At 39.8% G+C, this 21,338-nt stretch overlaps 1 protein-coding gene across 1 annotated transcript in view; it reads right to left on the reverse strand.

The window, feature by feature from the left end:
* Positions 1–20,508, reverse strand: part of rnf180a (ring finger protein 180a) — a 24,428-nt gene extending 3,920 nt beyond the window's left edge. The window contains exons 1-3 of the mRNA XM_062024258.1: positions 19,824–20,508; positions 4,851–5,094; positions 1,235–1,360 (exon numbers count right to left, since the gene is read on the reverse strand). Coding sequence (XP_061880242.1) covers positions 1,235–1,360; positions 4,851–5,094; positions 19,824–20,420 — 967 coding nt within the window. The 5' untranslated portion in view covers positions 20,421–20,508. The remainder of the gene's footprint in view (positions 1–1,234; positions 1,361–4,850; positions 5,095–19,823) is intronic.
* Between the last annotated feature and the right edge of the window lie 830 nt (positions 20,509–21,338).

Below are 21,338 nucleotides of genomic sequence, written 5' to 3' on the forward strand. Positions count from 1 at the left end.
AATGGATATTATAAAACACGGCGCGGGCCGTTGAAAAACTAGCTGCGGGCCGCAAATGGCCCCCGGGCCGCTCTTTGGACACCCCTGTATTAAATGAACTGCCAGGCCCCAAATAGTTGCTGGTTGTGTGGTCTACAAACAAAAACATCGCATGAAGCATAATTGATTAGTTTGATTGATTGATTGGTCAGCATGCAGCAGCTCTGCATGCGCTTTAAAATTTTGGTTACGCTAATCAGTCGTGGGGTGAATATCACACGTTTTATTTACAAAAGATTCATTAAGTGGTATTAATGCTGACTGAGAAGTTTGCTTTTTACGACTATCACCACATTGGATCTGTTGCTGCTGTGTTGTGCAATGAACATGCCTAACATGGGTGTCTTTCACTTCCAATAGGATTCTGATATTGGAGCCTGAGTATTGGCCCCGGGCGTATTAATGCGGCACGAATAATATCACATACATTTATTATGTCAGAAAAGGCTTCATATTCAAAGAACAATGGTAGGTATGAAAACTAGAAATGTCCGATAATGGCTTTTTTGCCGATATCCGATATTCCGATATTGTCCGACTCTTAATTACCGATTCCGATACCAACCGATACCGATATATACAGTCGTGGAATTAACACATTATTATGCCTAATTTTGTTGTGATGCCCCGCTGGATGCATTAAACAATGTAACAAGGTTTTCCAAAATACATCAATTCAAGTTATGGAAAAAAATGCCAACATGGCACTGCCATATTTATTATTGAAGTCACAAAGTGCATTTTTTTTTTTTAACATGCCTCAAAACAGCAGCTTGGAATTTGGGGTGTATATTGTAGCGTCCCGGAAGAGTTAGTGCTGCAAGGGATTCTGGGTATTTGTTCTGTTGTGTTTATGTTGTGTCACGGTGCGGATGTTCTCCCGAAATGTGTTTGTCATTCTAGTTTGGTGTGGGTTCACAGTGTGGCGCATATTTGTAACAGTGTTAAAGTTGTTTATACGGGCACCCTCAGTGTGACCTGTATGGCTGTTGACCAAGTATGCCTTTCATTCACTTGTGTGTGTGAAAAGCTGTATATATTATGTGTCTGGGCCAATTTACTGCTGCCACCTACAGGACTGGTGGAACTGTAATGTTAAACTTTTTCAGATGACATTTGCAACAATATTGTGCACTTTTGCGAAGATTTGCTCTTCACTATTGCTTGTTTTTAATTAGTGAGTTGAACAAATTACCTCCAAATATTCTGAAGAGCTTCCTGCAGCTTGGAAGAGGCCATTTTGCACAACTCGCCTTCTGGAAGTTCTGCTTCCGACACAGGTATTCATTTGGGAAGAAGGTCCTCGCCATATTGTTTAACTCTGTGAGGTAAAAAAACAAAACGGGCGTTTGGGTTTGATTTCCACATGAAGCTTGACAAGACTCTCGTCTTGTTGTGTCGGCATGACCTTGGTTTAGCTAATCAACGCAAGAAGCAAATTACCACCGCCATAATCACCATTGAGAGCTCTCGTCTCGTTCTGCGTCCGTCATCATGACCGCATTCCGCTCTGCCTTTTTACGGCTCACTTTCTCCCACACACATTATAACAAGGACCTATCCCATGAATTAATCATACAATAGGGGTCGAACCAGGCAACATCCACAATATTAACAACCACAATATTAAGTACAAATGCAATCAAAGACCATAATGCTCAGTTTTGACTGTCATTGACAGAATTTAGCAGTATTACCTCAGCTAAGTGCTATTTTTTTTCCCAACACAAGCAACTGTTCAGACACGGAGAAGTGGTTCAATTAAATAAACTCTGCTTCTTCCTACTCCTTTCTATTGACATGTAGAATCGTGGGCCGTTCCACCAAATCGGTGCTATTTTGAAATGAAATGCATAAATACACAGTAAAATTTTAATTAAAAATCTCATGTTAAAATCTCAGCACAGTCCTGTTACCTAAATCATTTTTTTAATGTTGTTTATTTTTGAAATATGTATTATTTGTTAAAGTGGTGTAAGATGCACAAATGCTATATTTAAAATTGGATTATGGACAGTGTGCACAATATGTTATTTTTAATGAATAGCTGCGTGCACCAGATACAGCTAACAACTAATTTCCATCTGTAGACTTTGATCTGACATCACCCAACATACAATGGAGAAAACAAATAAAACACAATAAAATGATGGCTTATAAAAGGGCATATTCACGTAGAAAACAGTACAATACAAAACAGCAACATATCCAACAAACACATCCCACATCATTTGTTAATTATGTTACTTACTGTTACTTTCAGTCCTGTTACTCAAAAGACTCATATATATTTGGCTTAGGAAAATTGTACAATCATGTAATATACCTTGAACAAAGTGAATTAAACTCACTCTTTGAGTTGAGAAAAGATAGTAGAATTAGTAATCATGCAAAACTACGTAACCAATTTCCATGAAATCAAGTGTCAACATAGAAGCTATAAAAATGATGCAGATCTGGATACAGGTGTTCAGAATATATATACAGTACAGGCCAAAAATTTGGACACACCTTCTCATTCAATGCATTTTTTTTATTTCCATGACTATTTACATTGTAGATTGTCACTGAAGGCATCAAGACTATGAATGAACACATGTGGAGCTATGTACTTAACAAAAAAAGGTGATATAACTGAAAACCTGTATTATATTCTAGTTTCTGTCAAGTTCAAACACTGATGACATCTATTAAACAAGACAAGAAGCGAAGAATCAAACAGAGACAGAATTCAATTTGGACTCAATATATTGAGGAGAGTCGCCTTTACACCGTACCCTTGAACAGTATCTCAGCACGCTCTGCCAAAAGATTGCATGCCTCCTTCTTTTATTTTGGACCCTCCCCGACCACATGGCCACCACTGTTTCCAAAGGACAAAGGTCGCAAAAAGTTCACAGAAAAGGTCGTAAACAATTCACAGAAAAGGTCAGTTCAAAAAGAGTTTGTAAAATAGTTCAAAAAGAGGTCGTCTGGAAATGGGGCAGATCCTGTCATCTCTCCGCTTTGAAGTCCTTGGGTTAGAACAATATCTTTCTGTTGATTACCATACATGAAAGAACACAGGAACACCTTCATCTTGCTCCCCCCCCCCCCCCCCCTACACAGTGGAGTTTTACGAGCCTTACTCTTGGTAGGTTTCAAAGACATCTTTTGTCTTCTTGCCTGGAACTCATTTCAACACAAAGTTTTTTGTGATAACTTACAAACAATTATTCATACTCATCGAGAGAATGCCAAGTGTGTGCGAAAAAAGTAATCAGAGCAAACGGTGGCTATTTTGAAGAAACTAGAAAATAAAACATGTTTTCAGTTATTTCCCCTTTTTTTGTTAAGTACATAACTCCACATGTGTTCATTCATACTTGTGATGCCTTCAGTGACAATCTACAATGTAAATAGTCATGAAAATAAAGAAAACACAATGAATGAGGAGAAGTTGTGTACAAAATTTTGGCCTGTACTGTATATATATTTCTTTTTAACATTTCAGCAACTGAAACCATGCTTTATTAATGCAATGTATTAATATTGTGTTGTTATTATCGCTATTAAAGGTGGGCAGGCACATTAATTCTTGCAGTAATAATCTGCTAGCATTGCAGCCAAGTGGGAGCATTGATCCACCAGATCCAGTCTTTCTCCGTTCTTAAATATGCACAATGATCACCTACTGCAGGGGTGTCCAAAGTGCGGCCCGGGGGCCATTTGCGGCCCACAGCTAATTGTTTACCGGCCCGCGACACATTCTGGAAATGCTATTGCAAAAATAAATAAAAAACATTACAAAAAGTGGAATGAGTTGCAATGTTGACACAAAGCTGACATGCAGGCTGTTTATTTTTCTTTTGTCCATCCTTATTTTTCTTTTTTTGCCATTGCTCAAAAAAAAAAATAATCAATGTTATAATGAATTATTGACCTATTCAAGGCTCCTCTCATTGACAAAAGAGCATAAAAACAAACAAAATAATATTTGAAATGTAAAATCGACAGATATGTCTGAAGTTCATCTCGTAACTTAAGTGTTGAAAGTAAAAAAAAACTAATAAAAATGTATCACTTTATGAGTGGGGCACCTTGTGGATCCCAAATATATTTAATGGGATTTTATTTATCTTTTCACTGTGATTACTCAAAAATAATAATGATTTAAAATCAATGGTGTCCTGCATTACTGATCTTTTTAAGGCTCTAATTACTTCACATCAAACATTGCTTTCGGAATGTTTTGGGCAGTGGGGGAAATACTGCATATTTCACTTTTATTATAAAACACAAAGTTGTCTTTGACAGAAAAGGCATAAAACCTTTTTGTTTTTTTTAACTTTACATCAACCTGAAGTTGATATACTGTAGAGATTTACTGTAAGCGTTAAATAAAAAAATACAATAATAATTTGACTTGCTTTTAACATTTTAATGACTTAGACACTTTATGGTCCCCGAGAGCCCTGAAGGTTAAAAAACCCCAAAACAAATCCATATATTTTGTTACGGTTTGAAAATGAAAAACTATCAAAATGGCCCCCGCATGCTTTAATTTTTCCGTGTGTGGCCCTCAGTGGAAAAAGTTTGGACACCTCCGACCTACTGGATCAGAGTGGAACTGCAAATGACAAATTCTACTTTTATTTTTAACGTCATTTTAGGCAGACGTCTCATGTTGACTCTCGTTCCAGTGAAATCATGACGAAAAAAAGCCCAAGCAAGAGAATTGTGTGTTTGTCTCATCTGCTGTGGACTTTATCCCCACTGGGACGCCGGCAGCTGCAGCCAACAAAGCACATGACTGTGAAGTGTGGACTCACCCTTCTGGAAGAATACGTGCGTAATGGTGGTCCTGCAGAGGGGGCAGGGGGTGTTGGCGGGACAGTTCTTGGCCAGCGTTCTCAGACAAGGCTCACAGAAGATGTGCCTGCAGGGCTGACACATGTACGGGCTGAAGTAGACGTCCAGGCACACGGCGCAGATGTAACCCTCTTTGTCGCTCAGCACTTCTTCCTCATCGACGTCGTCGCCGCTGTCGGTGCTGCTAACGTTAGCTGTGGAACTCTGAGGGAGGGAAATGCAAATTAAAGCAAATGTATTTATTCGCATTCATTTCAACGATAGAGTAAGGTCATTTTACTCCTGGCAGTATGTGTACCACTGATAGGCACACACACACACTGCAAAAACTGAAATCTAAGTAAGATTAAATATCTCAAATAAGGGTGATATTTGCTTATTTTCTGTCCGATAAGATAATTCTTCTCACTAAGCAGATTTTATGTTAGAGTGTTTTACTTGTTTTAAGTCAGGGGTGTCCAAAGTGCGGCCCCCGGGGGCCATTTGAGGCCAGCAGGTAATTTTTTAACGGCCCCACGACACATTCTAAAAATACGATGAAAAAAAAAATTAAAAACATAAAAAGTGGTATAGAAGAGCAAACAGGTGAAATGTAACAAGAAAATGTTGCATTATTTACTCTAATAACACAAAGCTGCCATGCAGGCTGTTTCTTTCTTTAAAAAATAATAATGAATCAAAATCAATGTCCTTATGAATTATTGACCTATTCAAGGCTCCATTTATTTCACATTAAATATTCCACTTTGAGATATTTTGGGGGGAAAATGTTGCATATTTTTTGGTTGCCATTTAAAAAACAAAGTTTTTTTAAAGAAGGGCCTAAAACGAACAAACAAAAAACATAAACAACAATAAAACTTATAATTGACGGATGGATCTGAAGTTGATCCTGAGACTATTGTGGTAAAAGTTAAAAAAAATGTTGGATTTACTGAGCAGTACCCTTTTGGATCCCCAATAATTTTAGTGGAACTTTTTTATTTTTTTAAGTGTCATTGCTCAAAAAAATAATGAATTAAAATCAATGTTGTTATGAGTTATTGACCTTTTTAAGACTCCAATTATTATATAATCTCAAATATTCCACTTTAAAATTTTATTGGGGGAAAATATTGCATATTTTGTGTTTTTTTTCCATAAAAAAACACGGTTTTCCTTGACAAAAATGGCATACAACTTAAATCTTTAAAAGCGTTTTATTGACAGATAGACCTAATGTTGATCTAGAGATTTAAACATTGAATAATAATAATAATAATACTAAATAATGACACATTTGTAATGTTTTTTTTGACCAATCAAGTCTGAGTGGAGGCATAAATGTATCTTTTTTATACATATATTGTATTGGTTTTTAAAAAAAATATATCAAAATGGCCCCCGCTTGCTTTGATTTTTCAGTATGCGGCTCTCAGTGGAAAAAGTTTGGACACCCCTGTTTTAAGGGTTTTGGTCCTAAATGATCTCAGTAAGATATTACAGCTTGTTGCTGAGATTTGATGACCTATATTGAGTAAAACATGCTTGAAACTAGAATATCAACTGTTGCAAAGCTTTGTCATCAACACTCACAAGTATAAAACTACTTTTTTAAAGTAATATTTTCTTTCTTCAAGCATGAAAATTGTGTCTCATAATTAAAACAGATGACGGCCAAATGGACTTTGCTGTTTTATTTTCAATAAAACAAGAGAAAATACATACTTATATAGTAGTATAGTTGGCACAGTGCAATAAACTGACAGTTAATATTTAAACATGTGACATTTCAAACAATTTTGACCATAAATAGTTCATGCACATTCAGATAAATTCTTCAAATCTACAATAAAAAGAAATGTGGCCGGGGGCCGGGCTGTATATATGCGCACTAATTGACTGAAAGAGCACGCACTTGGCGTGATGATGTCATGTTATGGATGGAAAAATGCATTTTTAGACAATATGATTTGCCTGAGCGGCTCGTAGACCCCGAGAGTAACAAGCGGTTGCCTTGTTGCCTTTCCATTAAGAAAAATAAACTAGTTTTTAGAATAAGTTTGCTGGTTTCAAGAAATGTAATGCCGAGCGCATATCATTATGTCAAGATAATGGCACAAGCATTTACTTAATTTAAGAATATTTTTCAACATATTGAGCAAAAAGGTCTCTTTTTTTTCTACCAAGAAAAGTGCACTTATTAGTGAGAATATACTTATTTTAAGGTATTTTTGGGTTCATTGAAGTTAGCTAATTTGACTTGTTTTGGAAAGTCTTGACAAGCCGAATTTTCTTGTTCTATTGGCAGATGATTTTGCTTAGTTCAAATAAAATACCCCTAATTTTTGTATTTTTTTTCTTGTTTTTGAACACTGACTTTTTGCAGTGCACACTTGGTGTGGTGAAATTATCCTCTGCATTTGACCCATCACCCTTAATCACCCCCTGGGAGGTGAGGGGAGCAGTGAGCAGCAGCGGTGGCCGTGCCCCATTTTTGGTGATTTAACCCCCAATTCCAACCCTTGATGCTTTATAGCTCAAATAAAGCAACAACGGTAAGCACGAGCATTTATTCTGACATTATTGTTCAATGCTTTGTGCAGGCCTTGGAAAATATTTTTCTGGAAATGTTGTTACACTACTCGTGGTGCATATTGGCGGACCCGCAGAACACCTCTTTTGTTATGTTAGCTTTAGTTTTCAGTAGGGATGTCCGATAATATTGGACTGCCGATATTATCGGGTTTCAAAATTATCGGTATCGGTTTCAAAAAGTAAAATTTATGACTGTTTAAAATGCCGCTATGTACACGGACATAGAGAGAAGTACAGAGCGCCAGTCATATAGTATGTACGGCTTTTCACACACACACACAAGTGAATGCAATGCATACTGGATCAACAGCCATACATGTCACACTGAGGATGACCGTATAAACAACTTTAACACTGTTACAAATATGCGCCACACTGTGAACCCACACCAAACAAGAATGACAAACACATTTCGGGAGAACATCCGCACCGTAACACAACATAAACACAGAACAAATACCCAGAACCCCTTGCAGCACTAACTCTTCCGGGACGCTACAATATACACCCCCCCCCCCCCTGCGATCTGTGATCGCAGGGCGTCTGCTGATTGGGCTGAGCTTTGCTTTGGTTTATTGACAAATTCGGAAGACAATGGCAGGCGTTCAAGGAGCCCAAAGGCTCAGACAAGCCATAGGAATGTGTCGGCATGCTTGGAAAAACAACAATCCTTATCTGCAGTTTGGCTCCCTTGAGGCCGTGCTGTAAACAAATCACTGTTAAAAGTGATTTTGGCTTTTAGTCAAAAGGCCTATTGTTGTCAAGTCGACAGAACAAATTGCCCGTCACAACTAAGCAAACAAGATAGCTCGTGGTTAGCGCATTGTGTGTGTAAATTGGTGAATGTGATAATATATATACTACAACTTGAGGTGTCCGATATTATCGGCCGATAAATGTTTTAAAATGTAATATCGGAAAATATCGGTATCGGTTTCAAAAAGTAAAATGTATGACTTTTTAAAACGCCCCTGTACGTAGTGGTACACGGACGTAGGGAGAAGTACAGATCGCCAATAAACCTTTGCGTGCCGGCCCAATCACATAATATCTACGACTTTTCACACACACAAGTGAATGCAAGGCATACTTGGTCAACAGCCATACAGGTCACACTGAGGGTGGCCGTATAAACAACTTTAACACTGTTACAAATATGCGCCACACTGTGAACCCACACCAAACAAGAATGACAACCACATTTCGGGAGAACATCCGCACCGTAACACAACATAAACACAACAGAACAAATACCCAGAACCCCTTGCAGCAGCACCCCCGCCCACACCCGCCCACCTCAACCTCCTCATGCTCTCTCAGGGAGAGCATGTCCCAAATTCTAAGCTGCTGTTTTGAGGCATGTTAAAAAAAACAATGCACTTTTTGACTTCAATAATAAATATGGCAGTGCCATGTTGGCATTTTTTTCCATAACTTGAGTTGATTTATTTTGGAAAACCTTGTTACATTGTTTAATGCATCCAGCGGGGCATCGCAATAAAATTAGGCATAATAATGTGTTAATTCCACGACTGTATATAGCGGTATCGGTTGATATCGAAATCGGTAATTAAGAGTTGGACAATATCGGAATATCGGATATTGGCAAAAAAGCCATTATCGGCCATCTCTAACTACAACTAACAGTCGTAGGAACTCGATGAAATATATTGAACCATCCATCCATCCATCCATTTTCTACCGCTTATTCCCTTCTGGGTCGCGGGGGGCGCGACCCAGAAGGGAAGGCGAGGTACACCCTGGACAAGTCGCCACCTCATCGCAGTATATTGAACCAACTTATTTTAAAATGATCTCAACTAATATTTTCAAGTTCATCTTAAATCAGACTGAATGTCAACTAATGTTTTAAAGTGTAATATACTTGACACTGTAAGTTGATTCAACTTAACTTAGTCAAAGCAAGAAGATGACCTAACTGAGTTAAGTTGGGTCAACAATGTCAACAGTTTTTTTTGCAGTGCAGAAGACATCACATTCTTCACCAACACATGGGAGAGTTGAACTGTGTTTGACGTGCCTGCAGGGCGACTCCTGGCCTACAGACATAACAACACACACCATGGACCATGAATTGAAACATGGGCACACATACCCCTCACCCCCCACCAAATGCCTCTGCCACTGCTTAACTCCTTAGGGGGGATGGACGGCTGGAGCAGCGCCAGAAGGGCCACAGTTTCGTCACCGGAGGCCCATACCCCCTCTTCCTCTCCTTTGGCGGTTTCTGTGGTGTAACATGCATATGTGTGCTTATCGCCATCCCCCTCCATAGGAGCCCTGCATCCACATGTTCCCACTCCTTTTACGAGGCACTGTAAGTGGCGACCCTTAAAGGGGAACTGCACTTTTTTTTGTGATTTTGCCTGTCGTTCGCAATCCTTATAAGAGACAAGAAGACAAAAGTTTTTGTTTTTTTTTCGCTTTCTAACGTATAAAAATCGGCTCGTTCTTGGTGGCTAGCAATTCTACCATTAAATCACTGCATTCAAAAGGGGGTTAGCGGGGGTGTATATTGTAGCGTCCCGGAAGAGTTAGTGCTGCAAGGGGTTCTGGGTATTTGTTCTGTTGTGTTTATGTTGTGTTACGGTGTGGATGTTCTCCCGAAATGTGTTTGTCATTCTTGTTTGGTGTGGGTTCACAGTGTAACAGTGTTAAAGTTGTTTATATGTGACCTGTATGGCTGTTGATCAAGTATGCATTGCATTCAATTATGAGTGTGTCAAAAGCTGTGGATATTATGTGACTGGACCGGCACGTTAAGGCAGTGCCTTCAAGGTTTATTGGCGCTCTGTACTTCTCTCTACGTCCGTGTACACAAAAAGTCATATATTTTACTTTTTGAAACCGATACCGATAATTTTGAAACCGATACCGATAATTTCCGATATTACATTTTAAAGCATTTATCGGCCGATAATATCGGCAGTCCAATATTATCGGACATCCCTTGTGCTGAAAAGGGTTTACTATGTTTGAAAACATCATGTAACAATACATGTCCAGGACAATGGTCATGTTGTGTTAGCATTAGCGTCATTGCTGACATTACAGACTTGGATTAGACATTCCTTGGTGGATCACTGGAAGAGGGGGGGTTTAATCATTCGGCAATGCAGTCTGCTGAACATAATGGAAAGCACCACTGTACATAGCAACTGACGCTGTGGTCAAAGTTGGAAATTCCACAAAACACATTTTTTAAATATTCAACACTACTGCCATCCGGCAGCTAAAGTGGATGGTGCACCTCCCAATTTGTCACGTTTCATGTGTCAGGTAAACCGTGACAAATGGGGCCATATGAATCCCCTTCCTAGTGTATACACGTTTTTGTTAGCTTTCAGTTAACTTCTTTAGCTCTTCAATGTCTTAGTGCAGTGGTTCTTAACCTGGGTTCGGTCGAACCCTAGGGGTTCGGTGAGTCGGGCTCAGGGGTTCGGCGGAGGTCAAGACACACCCGACTCATCGTGTAAATAAAAACTTCTCCCTATCGGCGTATTACGGATACGGCAACAGCTGACTGATTTGCAGGTGTGTAATTTGTTGCGAGTTTATGTACTGTGTTGGTTTTGTTGTTTGAACAAGGTGATGTTCATGCACCGTTCATTTTGTGCACCAGTATAAAAACATGTTAACACTTTAGTATGGGGAACATAGTGTATTTTTTACCTTCTTGAGACCTCCGAAAAATGCCTACCTCTTTAGGACCACCCTTTCTAGATATATAAAGATTTGTATTTACAACATCAATAATATATACAAACTATGTAAATATAAAAAAGCTTGTTGTGAAAATTAGTTGGAATTTCACAAGAACAACTTTAAATTTTGGCAGTATTATAATAAAAGTCGTAATTTTACTCAACGCAAGTCAAAATGTTACAAGAAAAACTGAACATTTGTGCGATATTATGATAAAAGTTGGAATTTTACTCAATAACAGTCGCAATTTTACAAGAAAAGCTTAATATTTGGGCAATTTTACGAAGAGTCGTAATTTTACTCGACAAAAGTCACCATTTTATAAGAAAACTTGAAAAATGTTGGCAATATCATAATAATAATAATTGGAATTTCACTTGGCCAAATTATGACAAAGGTCATAATTTTACTCACAAAATGTCACTATTTTACAAGAACACCAAAAAAATGTGCAATATTGTGATAAAAGTCTGAATTTTATATGACAAATGTCACCATTTTACATTAAAAAGTAACAATTTTACATGAAAAAGTAATTATTTTAGGAGAAATTGCAAAATAGTAACATATTGGCTCTTTACTAGTCATTATTAAGTTATAATTAATGCCTTATTCGGCATGGCCTTATTATAACCCTAACCCTCTAACCCTGGCCCTAACCAAAAAACTCTAAATGAAGTCTCTGTTACTTAGAATATGTTCCCCTAGTGTCCAAAAAACTCTAAATTAAGTCTTTGTTACTTAGAATATATTCCCCATACTGAAGTGTTACCAAAAAACATATAACTTTGTCTTGAATTTGAAAAAAAACAACATTTTATTTTTCACTAAAGAAGGGTTCGGTGAATGCGCATATGAAACTAGTGGGGTTCGGTACCTCCAACAAGGTTAAGAACCACTGTTTTAGTGACAAAATATTTAAAGAACACATTTAAAAATTACGCATTATGATTTTTTTGCATACTGTGACTTTAAAATGCATTTGAATCTTGAGGGACTACATCTCCAATTCTATTTGTGTTTCTCCCGCATAGATTTGTCACCACAATCCCATCAACGACAGCACAGATGGGATTTAAAAACAGACATCATCGCGACTGAAAATATCATCTTTAGCTTCGAGGTTGATGTACTTTTTCTCTCTATTATTCGACGCCTACATGCACGAAATAATGTGTTGGTCAAGTGAGACTGCAGCAGAGTGAGATGACTGTCCCTTATGTTTTCGCACATTCTGTAATGTATTAGACACCTGATCCAGGGAGTGTTAGGTGGAATGTACATTTGGAAGGAAATCTTGCTTATGGCGAAGGGATGAAAACTCATTGCACCGAGAGCCGAATACAAAAAAAATAGCTTATGTTTAGAATACGCCACTAAAAAGGAACTTGCAGGTGACAAATGTCTGGACTTTGTACACCCGTGGCTTATATCATACATACAGTCGCGATCAAAAGTTTACATACACTTGTGAAGGACATTGTGGGGGGGCGTGGCCTGCGGACCTGCAGCGAAGCGGGGTGTGCCAGGGCCGGCTTCGAGATTAGCGACAGGTGCGTTGATGGCACACCTGGGCCGGTTTATCTAATCACCCGTCGCTCTGTTAAAGAGCAGCAGCCGGGAAGGAGAGGGGTTGTTGATGATGGAGAACGAGTACGAGCACGAGCACGAGAGAGAGCGAGGCATACTTGCCAACCTTGAGACCTCTGATACTGGGAGGTGGGGGGTGGGGCGTTTTCGGGGGTGGGGCGGGGGGCGTGGTTGGGGGCGTGGTTAAGAGGAATATATTTAAGCTAGAATTCACCAACTCAAGTATTTCATATATATATATATATATATATATATATATATATGTGTGTGTGTGTATGAAATACTTGACTTTCAGTGAATTCTAGCTATATATATATATATATATATATATATATATATATATATATATATATATATATATATATATATATATATATATATATATATATATATATATATATATATATATATATATATATATATTTTATTATACATATAAATAAAAGAAACTCTTGAATTTCAGTGTTCTGGAGGCTGTCCAGTAGATGGCAGTATTGTCCTGTTTAAGAGTGTCACAACATTGCTATTTACGGCAGACGAACTGCTTTACGGTAGACTAAACGTGACTGCTGTTGTTGTGTGTTGTTACCGCGCTGGGAGGACGTTAATGAAACTGCCTAACAATAAACCCACTCAAGAAACCAAGAACTCGCCCTCGATCATTCTACAGTTATGACGTCATTGGGCAGGCAAGCTGTTTATATTGTGGAAAAGCGGACGTGAGAACAGGCTGTCCCCACTCAGGTCCGCATTGAGCTGGAGGGGGCGTGGCCTCCAGCTCCGGCTGAATACCGGGAGTTTGTCGGGAGAAAATTTCTGCCGGGAGGTTATCGGGAGAGGCGCTGAATACCGGGAGTCTCCCGGTAAAAACGGGAGGGTTGGCAAGTATGGAGCGAGGACTCACACGTAACGCAATGACTGAAAAGGAACACAAAGAACATTTATTGAAAAATAAATCATTGTTCAGAACTATGAATGAAGCTGTCATGTCCGTGATTGGTGGTCTGAAGAACCCGGAAGAGCAAGTCTTCCACAGACATAATGTCATGGCTGTCTTGAGTTTCCAATACTTTCTACATCTCTTACATTTTTGTGTTAGAGTGATTGGAGCACATACTTGTTGGTCACAAAAAACATTCAAGAAGTTTGGTTCTTTTATGAATTTATTATGGGTCTACTGAAAATGTGACCAAATCCGCTGTGTCAAAAGTATACATACAGCAATGTTAATATTTGGTTACATGTCCCTTGGCAAGTTTCACTGCAATAAGGCGTTTTTGGTAGCCATCCACAAGCTTCTGGCAAGCTTCTGGTTGAATTTATGACCACTCCTCTTGACAAAATTGGTGCAGTTCAGCTGAATGTGTTGGTTTTCTGACATGGACTTGTTTCTTCAGCATTGTCCACATGTTTAAGTCAGGACTCTGGGAAGGCCATTCTAAAACCTTAATTCTAGCCTGATTTAGTCATTCCTTTACCACTTTTGACATGTGTTTGGGGTCATTGTCCTGTTGGAGCGCCCAAGACCCAACCTCCGGGCTGATGATTGTAGGTTGTCCTGAAGAATTTGGACAACCTAAACCTCTGTCTGTCTTTGGTTCCATGGACCACCAAAGACAGACATGACTTCGAGCAGTTTCGTGACTGTTTATTTTTCAATAAACCTCTGCGTCGTCGGGTCGCTTTTCAGCTCCTTTTCCCCACTGCTCGCTCTGCGGTTCGCTTTTCAGCCTCACGCGTAATCGTCGTCATCGTCGTCGTCGTCATCTTCGTCTCGCTCTCGGTCGCTTCTGCGCTGCATGTACTGCTGGCTCTAAAACTCCTTCTGCCCCGTCGTTCTCGGCTGCCGCCCTTTTACACACTGCCAGGTGATTATAGAATTGCGCCCAGGTGGGCGATCCACGCACCTGACGTCCATCTCGGAGCCGGCCCCAGCTCGCCCCGCCTCGCTGCAGGTCTGCCGGCCACGCCTCTTCACAGTCCTCCATCGCCAGACGCAAGCCGGGACTCCGACCGGCTGAGCCTACCCCCCCCTCTCCCTCCTCCCCTTTGAGGGAGCGGGAAAGGAAGTCAGTCACGGCCACCCGTGCCCCCGGTCTTCTCTTCCTTTTCCACTTTTTCTTCGATTTCTTCTTCTTGTCCTTCTTCTTGTCCTTCTTTGTCTTTGTCTTTGTCTTCTTCTTTTTTTTTCTTTGTCTTTGTCTTTTATTTCTTTGTCTACTTCTACTTGTTGTACTTGTTCTTCTTCTACTTGTTCTTCTTCTTGTTCTTCTCTTTCTTCTTCTTCCCTTTCTGCTTCTTGTTCTTCTCTTTTTTCTTCTTGTTATTCTTCTTCTCCAACTGTGGGGGGTCATCCTCCTTTTTCATTGTCTCATTTACTCTCTGTAAAGCACCCGTTGCATTGGCAGCAAAACAGGCCCATAGCATAACACTACCACCTCAATGCTTGACAGTAGACATGGTGTTCCTGGGATTAAAGGCCTCACCTTTTCTCCTCCAAAAATATTGCTGGGTATTGTGGCCAAACAGCTCAATTTTTGTTTCATCTGACATCACATGGACAAAGATAAGACCTTCTGGAGGAAAGTTCTGTGGTCAGATGAAACAAAAAATCAGCTGTTTGGAATGAATGAATGTTTTTAGTGACCAATAAGTATTTGCTCCAATCACTTTAAAAAATAAGAGTTGTAGAAAATATTGGAAACTCAAGACAGCCATGACATTATGTTCTTTACAAGTGTATGTAAACTTTTGACCACAACTGTATACTCTAGTTTGCATCAGGTCCACAGCTTGAACGTCCCTCATCTCCCCAGACCACCGTCCCAGGAGCCCGCATACACTCGCACACATTCTCCATGGAGCCATGTGGAAAGATGCAAGCCCCTGGAGACCCCCCCCCGCCCCCCCGCTTCACCTTGAAATAGCGCCACACCTCAAACCTGGATGGAGTGAGTAATGATGGGCGGTGGAGGGGTGTATTCAGGGTAATCACCGCTTTGTCACCCATGGGGAACTCCAGGGACTTCCCGGTAGCGAAGGTGTGTCATTAACACACAGCAACAATGCAATCACTGGCAACGCGGCGTACAACAAGCTCCTATGGGGAGAAGCGAGGACCTACAATAACTACTCTGACCTTTGTCACTTGTTGGAATGAGGCTCTATTATTTGGACAATGTTAAATGTTGTGAAGATTCCCTTTTCAAAACAAATGCAAATATAGTTCGAATTTCTTTAGTTCTTAGTGTGTAAGTAACCAGGGGCGTAGAAGAGCGGCTCCTTTTTGACCCTCGGTCCATTCCGTAGAGAGGGAACATGTACAAACCCCGTTTCCATATGAGTTGGGAAATTGTGTTAGTAGTTTTTGTTGGCTCTAATGAAGTCTGCCGTTTGTTGTTGTTGAAGGGAAAAGCGAACGTATGAAAGAAAAACACATGTGTTCTTGTCTTACATAAGGATTGTGAATGATAGACAACATTCCCAAAAAAAGTGTTGTTCCCCTTTAAAAAGACTTAACAATTGAAAAAAACAAGGCCTTCATTGCAGCATGTTTCTAATTTTCATCAGAAATTGTAGTATTTATATTTTTAACGCTATACTGTAATATTACAAACGTCTTGTTTGGGGTGTAACTTTTAAGAACCTTTGCTAAAATCACCAAGATTGAATCTGATGATACAGTCTTTATAGTGTAAAGCAGGGGTGTCCAAACTTTTTCCACTGAGGGCCGCACACTGAAAAATCAAAGCAAGCGGGGGCCATTTTGATATTTTTTATTTTAAAAACCAATACAATATATGTATAAAAAATATACATTTAGGCCTCCACTCAGGCTTGATCCCGGGGACCCCAAAGGGTTTTGGTCAAAAAAATATTAAAAATGTGTCATTATTCAGTATTATTATTATTTGTATTATTATTCAAGTTTTAAATCTCTAGATCAACATGTCAATATAACGGTTTTAAAGATTTAAGTTGTATGCTCTTGTTGTCAAAGAAAACCCTGTTTTTTTATGGAAAAAATACAAAACATGCAATATTTTCACACAATAAAATTTTTAAGTGGAATATTTGAGATGATATAATAATTGGAGCCTTAAAAAGGTCAATAACTCATAACATTTATTTTAATTCATTATTATTTTTTGAGCAATGACACTTAAAAACAAATCACACTAAAATTATTGGGGATCCAAATAATTATAGTGTTAAAAAATAAATTCTATTTTTTTTTTACTGTTTACTTTTAACACAATAATCCCGAGATCAACTTCAGATCTATCCGTCAATTATACGTTTTATTGTTGTTTATGTTTTTCGTTTGTTCGTATTAGGCCCTTCTTTATAAAAAACAGCTCAGTTTTTTATATGGCAAACACAAAATATGCAACATTTTCCCCCAAAATATCTCAGATGTGACGTAATTGGAGCCTTGAATATGTCAATAATTCATAATGACATTGAAGAAAGAAACAGCCTGCATGGCAGCTTTGTGTTATTAGAGTATACATTGCGACATTTTCTTGTTACATTTCACCTGTTTGCTCTTGTATACCACTTATCATGTTTTTAATTGTTTTCAATCGTATTTTTAAAATGTTCCCTGGGGCCGTTAAAAAAATGACCTGCTGGCCACAAATGGCCCCCGGGCCGCACTTTGGCTACCCCTGGTGTAAATGAATTGATAGGTTCTTAATATTATGTCCATACAGTAAAGTACACAAAGGCAAGAAATGTACTAATAGGCATAAAATGTTATGTGGGATTTTTTTTCAGTCGACCGGCACACACCGACGTGACGGCAGCCAATCAAAACACCTTTTGCTCTTTTGTCCGCCTGCCAGTGAAGGGCTCTCCGCAGGCCCAGCCTCATCATGCAAGCTAATTCAGACACGAGCCCACTTCAGGCTGCACCGATAAAGACTATTGAGATGAGCTGCGTGTTGACCAGGCTGTGGATGGTCTGTGTGTCCGATCCAACCAGCTGATGGACGCTACAAATACATCAACATTTCTATATCATTATATATTATGCACTGTTGAAAGGCTCGTTGGAAGACTTATATATATGTAAAAATGTGACAAATCTTGACTATTTTATCACTTTTGGTTGATGTGATGTGGTACGTCACTGAATAGATTAAAAGATATATATTAGATTCTGCAACCCTATATCTATAAGATCGAACTACATTTTTCGACAGTGTTCACCCCACAATGTGGTGGTCATCAAAGGCTATAGCTCCGGGATTTGGGATTTTCGAAAGACCAACAAATGAACTCTTGTGGGATCTCCGGGTAGTTCTCAACTGACAGACTGACCGGCACACATGTGTAAGTTAGTTGAGGAGTGGAATGCCCTCCCACAGCAGTGTGTGACCAGCATGAGGATGTTGTTATGGTTATTTCACAGTCTACCCAGCAGGCACAAGTAGAGATATCCGATATTCTGATATTGTCCAACTCTTAATTACCGATTCCGATATCAACCGATACCGATATATGGAGTCGTGGAATTAACCCATTATTATGCCTAATGTTGTTGTGATGCCCCGCTGGATGCATTAAACAATGTAACAAGGTTTTCCAAAATAAATCAACTCAAGAAAAAAATGCCAACATGGCACTGCCATATTTATTATTGAAGTCACAAAGTGCATTATTTTTTTTAACATGCCTCAAAACAGCAGCTTGGAATTTGGGACATGCTCTCCCTGAGAGGGTATGAGGAGATTAAGGTGGGCGGGGTTGAGGTGTGTGTGTGGGGGGTGTTTATTGTAGCGTCCCGGAAGAGTTAGTGCTGCAAGGGGTTCTGGGTATTTGTTCTGTTGTGTTTATGTTGTGTTACGGTGCGGATGTTCTCCCGAAATGTGTCCGTCATTCTTGTTTGGTGTGGGTTGAAAAAATCCGGAGGCACACCACCAGCAGAAATAATTAAAAAACTAAACTCAGTTGACAGTAAAGAGTCGTCATCGCAATTGTTGGATATGAATTTAAAGCATAACCAAGCATGCATTACTATAGCTCTTGTCTCAAGGTAGGTGTACTTGACTTATTTGGAGTTGTTTGCCGTTTTCCTGTGTGTAGTGTTTTACTTCTTGTCTTGCGCTCCTACGTTTGTATTTTGGTTGCTTTTTGTTTTGGTATTTTCCTGTAGCAGTTTCATGTCTTCCTTCGAGCGGTATTTCTCGCATCTACTTTGTTTTAGCAATCAACACTATTTCAGTTGTTTTTATCCTTCTTTGTGGGGACATTGTTGATTGTCATGTCATGTTCGGATGTACATTGTCTTTGCTCCACAGTAAGTCTTTGCTGTCGTCCAGCATTCTGTTTTTAATTTGTAGCCAATTCAGTTTCAGTTTCGTTCTGCATAGCCTTCCCTAAACTTCAATGCCTTTTGTTAGGGGCACTCACCTTTTGGTTATTTTTGGTTTAAGCATTAGATACCTTTTTTACCTGCACACTGCCTCCCACTGTTTTCGACATCTACAAAGCAATTAGCTACCGGCTGCCACCTACTGATATGGAAGAGTATTACACGGTTACTCTGCCGAGCTCTAGACAGCACCGACACTCAACAACAACACATCATTTGCAGACTATAATTACTGGTTTGCAAAAAATATTTTTAACCCAAATAGGTGAAATTAGATAATCTCCCACGGCACACCAGACTGTACAGTGGTTGAAAAACACTGCTATAGAGAACTGATCGACCAATCGAATATTTTTTGGGGTAATTTAATGAATATGTGTATTAGTTTTCACATAAGTATCAATGTGACCCCCAAAGGGATAAGCGGTAGAAAATGGATGGATGGATGGATGGTTGGATGTAGACATTCTCACACATACATAAAAAAAATCATTCAAATAATAATTGTTTGACATTTACAAAAGTGTATAGGAAGTTGAAAAATGATAAGAGACTTAAAAACAACATTTAGACAAAACATTTTTTATATATAATGTGATGAATATGTAATAACCTAATAGCATGTGTTTAAATGTTCCAATGGGTGTTATGTGTGCCTCACCTGCAGCTGACTCTGTCTCCATCGCTCCTTCCTCCTCTGCCTCCTCCTCAGACATTTTATCCTATTTCTCTCTCTTCTGCTCATCCTCCTCTCCCCGACCAACGACGCAGGCGGAGTCGGGGTCAAAGGTGGGCTCATCGCGTCAATCACCCTACTCGCCCCCGCCTCCTCCTCATCCTCATCCTCCTCCTCACATGACCACCCTGTCCTCTGCACTTCCAGCCAGAATGGATCAGGGTCTCTGCCAGGACAGCTGTGGGGGTCCACCGCAGGTGTCCTGGATGACAAGAGTCTCCGAGGGGTCGCTGGAGTGGATCTGGCTTGGACAGAGGCTTGTGGTTTCACGTTGGTGGCGGAGCTTCCTCTTGGCTCGTTGTTCGATCCCTCCGCATCGGAGCTGGACAGACTCGCCATGCTTTCTCCTGATGCATTCCCAATAGTCTCGATGCTGATGGTCCTTCTGACGAGCGCCCCTCTGTCCTCCTGTTCTCTCGTCTTAACTTGTCTCGGGACTCTGTGGACTTTCCGTCCTGGCATCGGGGGTCTCACCAGCTTCTCCACACTACAATCCCCGCTGGCCCCAGCCTGGGAGCTCATGGCCGCACCTTCAGGCCCTCTCGCCGGCTCTCCCCCTTTTCATCCTCACTCCTTTCTACGCGTGTGATGCTTTAAAGTGATTTGTGGAGTTTCGAGGGACTGTTCCAGTGAGCGGGAGGTCAACCCGGCAGCTCCATTCGACCCCCCCACCCAAAACCGCATCAACCCCCCCAGTAAAAGCCCCCTGGGACATTCCATGCTATGTGAAACAAAAAAGGAAAGGCCCACCCTCCCCACCATTTCACAATAGATGACAATAGCATGAGGCCCGGGCCATGGTTATTTGTGTCAAAAGAGTGCAGTGTGTAAGATGAACAAACTAGATCAGGCCTGGGCCATAATTTTGACTCGGGGGCCACATTTAGAGAAAAAAATGTGTCTGGGGGCCGGTATATCTATTTTTAGGAACACTAATACAAAACCTCACAATCACGTCCGATTAAATGCTAAAAACGTCATGACAGACCGCCTTAAAAAACGTAATGGAATTTTAAATGTTTCTATGAACGATAAAACACGGAATATTGACAAAATATGAACGTTACACCATTGGCGTTGTTAGGCCTATTTTAGGGGGGCTCAAGCCCCCCTAAAATGTTCTTAAGCCCCCCTAAATAATTTGGTGTTAAAAAAAAATTAAAAAAAATTATATATATATATTTTTTCTTTTTACAAATACATGCCGACATATTCATTATAAAGTGGCCCGAATATGAGTTTAAATAAATAATCATATAACCTGTCATTTTTCACTCAGTTTCCCCTCACTTCATAGCGTAAGGTAGAGAGCCCCTTTAGTGCGTCGGTATCCAATCCATTCCACTTGTTCATATAGAAAATGCCCACATCACTCAAAATCCAGTCCGCATTTTCTCTGCGACCTTGATTGCGGTCCTTGAACTTGTTCATATAGAAAAT

The sequence above is a fragment of the Entelurus aequoreus genome, linkage group LG17 (assembly GCF_033978785.1).
Source record: "Entelurus aequoreus isolate RoL-2023_Sb linkage group LG17, RoL_Eaeq_v1.1, whole genome shotgun sequence".
Taxonomy (NCBI): domain Eukaryota; kingdom Metazoa; phylum Chordata; class Actinopteri; order Syngnathiformes; family Syngnathidae; genus Entelurus; species Entelurus aequoreus.